This window comes from Brachypodium distachyon, chromosome 1, assembly GCF_000005505.3.
Source record: "Brachypodium distachyon strain Bd21 chromosome 1, Brachypodium_distachyon_v3.0, whole genome shotgun sequence".
Taxonomy (NCBI): Eukaryota; Viridiplantae; Streptophyta; class Magnoliopsida; order Poales; family Poaceae; genus Brachypodium; species Brachypodium distachyon.
In genome coordinates, this window is record NC_016131.3 from 56,200,801 (window position 1) to 56,204,493 (window position 3,693).

Here is a 3,693-nt window from a genome sequence, read left to right on the forward strand (position 1 = left end):
CATGGTCCATATATATAGTCTCCTCCAGGCTTCCTCTGGATTTCCATCCCATTCGGAAATAAATCAAGAGAGATCGAGATGGCTGACCAGACCCAAGGTGCGGTCGACTCGCTGGTGGGCCTCCTGTCGACGGCTATCAAGGATGAGGCGAAGCTGCTGGGCAGCGTGGGCGACATGCAGTTCATCAAGGACGAAATGGAGAGCATGAACGGCTTCCTACTCCACCTCACCAAGACGGACGGACTCCGCGCCTGGATGAAGCAGGTCCGCGACATCGCCTACATCGGCCATGACTGCATTGAGCTCTACAAGCGTGACTTCGCCGACCCGCTCGGCAAGGGCCCCTGGGCCATCCTCCAAAACCTTCCCACGTATATCAGGAGCCTTCCGGCACGCCACCGCCTCGCCAACAGGATCCGGGAACTTAAGGTCCGCGTGCTTGACGTTGGCAAGAGGCGGCAGCGCTACGACATCAGCATCCCTCAAGCAAAGGAGAGCCAGCTGCAGAGTCTGTCCGAGAGCCAAGGTATGTTAGCTTTTAGCCCAAGATTCATTATATGAAAAATCATACCGCAGATACGACCGACCATCAGAAGTTATGGCCAAGGACACCTCACGTACTATATATCTTTTTTCTTTGCCATGGGCTGTATATTGCAGAGTGTGTTCTAATGATTTTGTAGAGATCTTTTCTTTCCCGAGTACCTTGACCTTAGTTTGCATTGGGCCGTGTCTTCGCTGAATGCCTTTCTCCCGCCCCTCGGTATATATGAGTCTTTGCGAGAGCCCGATAAAAAGCTCTCAGCAAAGCTGCCGACACTCGGCAAATTCTGTTTTTCTGGTAGTGACTAGAGCTAACAATACGTAGTAATATACTAGTACGACGCAGATACACTTTCCCAAACTCAATTTTCCTAACCTGACATGGACTATATCTTGATTAACTCCAACAGGTAACCAAGAAGAGATTAACAAGATCAGACAAGAATTTCTGCGTGTGTTAGCACTTGACAAGCAGCAGCAGGAGGAAGCTCCTACTTTTGATGGGGCCATTGATCTCCTTCCTGAAGATCTTAAATCGGCAGGTACCACAGTACGTGGTGGCCTTGACGAACAGTCGCCAGCCACCACACGCAGGATCTGCATGGAGATGCTCCTCTGCGCTCTTCGGGCTCATAGAAAAGTCCGAACGGCCAATACCAAGGAAGAACTGGAGAAACTAGCCAAGGCGCCGGACAGAACAGATCTTCCAGCTCAAGTGATGATCTTCTGCTACAGCATGTTGTCCAGGAGCTACAAGAGCTGCTTCCAATACATGTGTGCTTTCCGTGATGAGATCGCCATCAGCAGGACGAGCTTGGTCAGGCGATGGGTCGCCGAAGGCCTGGTGAAGAAACAAGATGGTCGTTCTCTCGAGGAAGCAGCGGAGTTGTGCTTCCAAGAGCTCCTCTTCCGAGGCTTCCTTCTTCCTCACCACCGAGGCGATGCGGGTAAGGTCAAGAGCTGCAAGATTGACGACACTGTCTGGGAATTTGCCTACCGTATGTCTGCAAGTGAGAACTTCGTGAGCAGCCTGCCGACATACCTCTCCTACCAGCTTCGCATCCGAAAATTTGTGAAAGAGCAAGAAAAAGAACTGGAGAAGAACCCACGACCACAGGAGGTGGACAGTCACCGTAGTATTTGTGGGTTTCGTCGGAGGCCGCGGGATGACACCAAGGCCATGGATGACATGGTAAGCTTACTCGGAACTCTCCCCCAAGCTACCGGCTAAACGTGCTGGATCTTGGGGGATGCAGGGGTCTAAAGAAGAGACACCTTAATAGCATCTGCAACGTGCACTCCCTCAAGTATCTGAGCCTCCGGAACACGGCGGGGGTCTGTCGGCTGCCCCGGGGGATCAACAAGCTCCGACTGCTGGAAACTCTGGACATCCGACAAACTGAGTTGCAGCAGCAGGACACGGAGCGCATTTGCATCCCAAACCTGAAGCACCTGCTCACTGGCACCAAGATGACTGACAATGACAAGGAGGCACTCTACGCGGGGAGTATTCCTAGAAAGATCGGAAGATGAGAGACATGGAGATACTGTCCTGGGTCCAGGTTCAGGAAGCTCAGGAACTGGAAAACGTTAGTCACCTGCAGCATCTTAGGAAGCTTGGGGTGGTTCTCTGTGGCAAGGGCAGTGAAGCTCAAGACAACATGAACAAGCTGCTCCATGCAATAACCCAGCCGGAGTACTTACGCTCTCTTGTCAATATGGGTCACTCCGCCACCCACCAATGGCAATAGCGACTCTGCTCTGAAGATGGAGATGACAGAACAGCACTTAATAATTGCACCAAAAATACTCCAGAGCCTGCATATCAGCGGCATCAGCTTAGCGCAAACTGGGCTGCCTGGATCCTCCAGCCCCAACTCTCCGAGATTACACTGTGTAACACCTGGCTGTCAAAAGAATCTCTGCAGAAGCTTGGGACCAATCTCCCTCGTTTGTGCTGCCTTCGGCTCCGTCGCAACTCGTACAACGACTGCAAGCTCACCTTCAACAAGGATGGGTTCAAGCCTCTCAAGTTCCTCATCATTCAGGGCGACAAGGTCACCACTGTCGAATTTGAAGAAGAAGGAACAACCCCTCTGCTGGAGAAGATCGTTTGGCGCAACATGTCCCTCAACAACAGCGGCTCGTTTTCTGGAATCTACCACCTTGCAGGGAAGCTGGAAGAGGTGGAGCTCAAGGGCCTCTTTGACGTCGGCTCCATTGAAGCATGGAGTGGATGCAAAGTGAACTATGACCTTGAGGTACCTGTTGCATGCGTTGATTAATTCCCTCGGTCTCTATTCTCTACTCGCTCGTCTGCCTGAATATGTAATGTGTGTGAATCTGTACGTGTGTGCCTGAATATGTGTGTGAATCTGTACGTGTCTGCCTGAATATGTGTGTGAATCTGTACGTGTCTGCCTGAATGTTTGGATCCTAATTTGTATTGCTAGTGTGTTTATTTCTCCACCATGATCGATTTGATGTAATCGATCTCTTCCTCCAGTTGGTTTGTATATGATATTTGTACCAATATTACTTGCATTAGCAGGTCTCACAGGCGTCTTCTCAATCCTGCTACTTTAATATATATTTGATCTTGGGGTTTTGTGGATATATGCTTACTTTAGAGTTTACGAGCAAAGTGTCCTGCGTAATTGTGCAGGCAACATGTTCAATCGTCTTTAGTTTTTCTGGCTTACATAGATGTATTGCTATACTGTTTGGAAGAACAATAGATCAACCATAGGTGTTTGTCATCTGTATAAGAAACTAAAACTCGAGTAAAACTAGGCCACTTCGTCATTTGCAACAGTTAATATGTTGTAGTTTGTGCGCGATTAGAGCTGCAAAATTGTGACCCTCAGAGTACCCTTTGACCATCTTTAGTTCAACCAAATGAACTAAAATTTCAAAATGGCACAATTTTTTTGAAAATCTAATTCATTTGTTTGAACTAAGTAGGGTCAAAGAGTCACCACGTTGCACCTCTATATACGATATTAAATCAATATACACTTAAAGTTCGGACCATGAGCATGATTGATAATTAGAAAGGAAAAATAAACCAAACCATGGTACGGCGACAAAACTAAAACGAGCGATTCTATTATATATAGTCAAAAACCCGTGGGAGAATAAAAAGAAGAA

At 48.4% G+C, this 3,693-nt stretch overlaps 1 protein-coding gene across 1 annotated transcript; it reads left to right on the forward strand.

The window, feature by feature from the left end:
- Window positions 1-3,100, forward strand: LOC100840790. Its single transcript, XM_024458620.1, has 4 exons — window positions 1-526; window positions 954-1,769; window positions 2,156-2,178; window positions 2,295-3,100. The coding sequence occupies exons 1-4, from the start codon at window positions 79-81 to the stop codon at window positions 2,826-2,828; spliced, it is 1,821 nt and encodes a 606-aa protein (XP_024314388.1). The 5' UTR covers window positions 1-78; the 3' UTR covers window positions 2,829-3,100.
- Window positions 3,101-3,693: the final 593 nt, after the last annotated feature.

What these genes read in the sequence shown, in the direction of transcription:
- LOC100840790 (XM_024458620.1), top strand. Translation starts at nt 79, where the DNA reads ATGGCTGACCAGACCCAAGGTGCGGTCGACTCGCTGGTGGGCCTCCTG. An exon ending in AACTCTCCCCCAAGCTACCG is followed by an intron (nt 1,770 to 2,155) that starts GCTAAACGTGCT and finishes GCAGCATCTTAG; the next exon opens with GAAGCTTGGGGTGGTTCTCT. An exon ending in GCTTGGGGTGGTTCTCTGTG is followed by an intron (nt 2,179 to 2,294) that starts GCAAGGGCAGTG and finishes CAATGGCAATAG; the next exon opens with CGACTCTGCTCTGAAGATGG.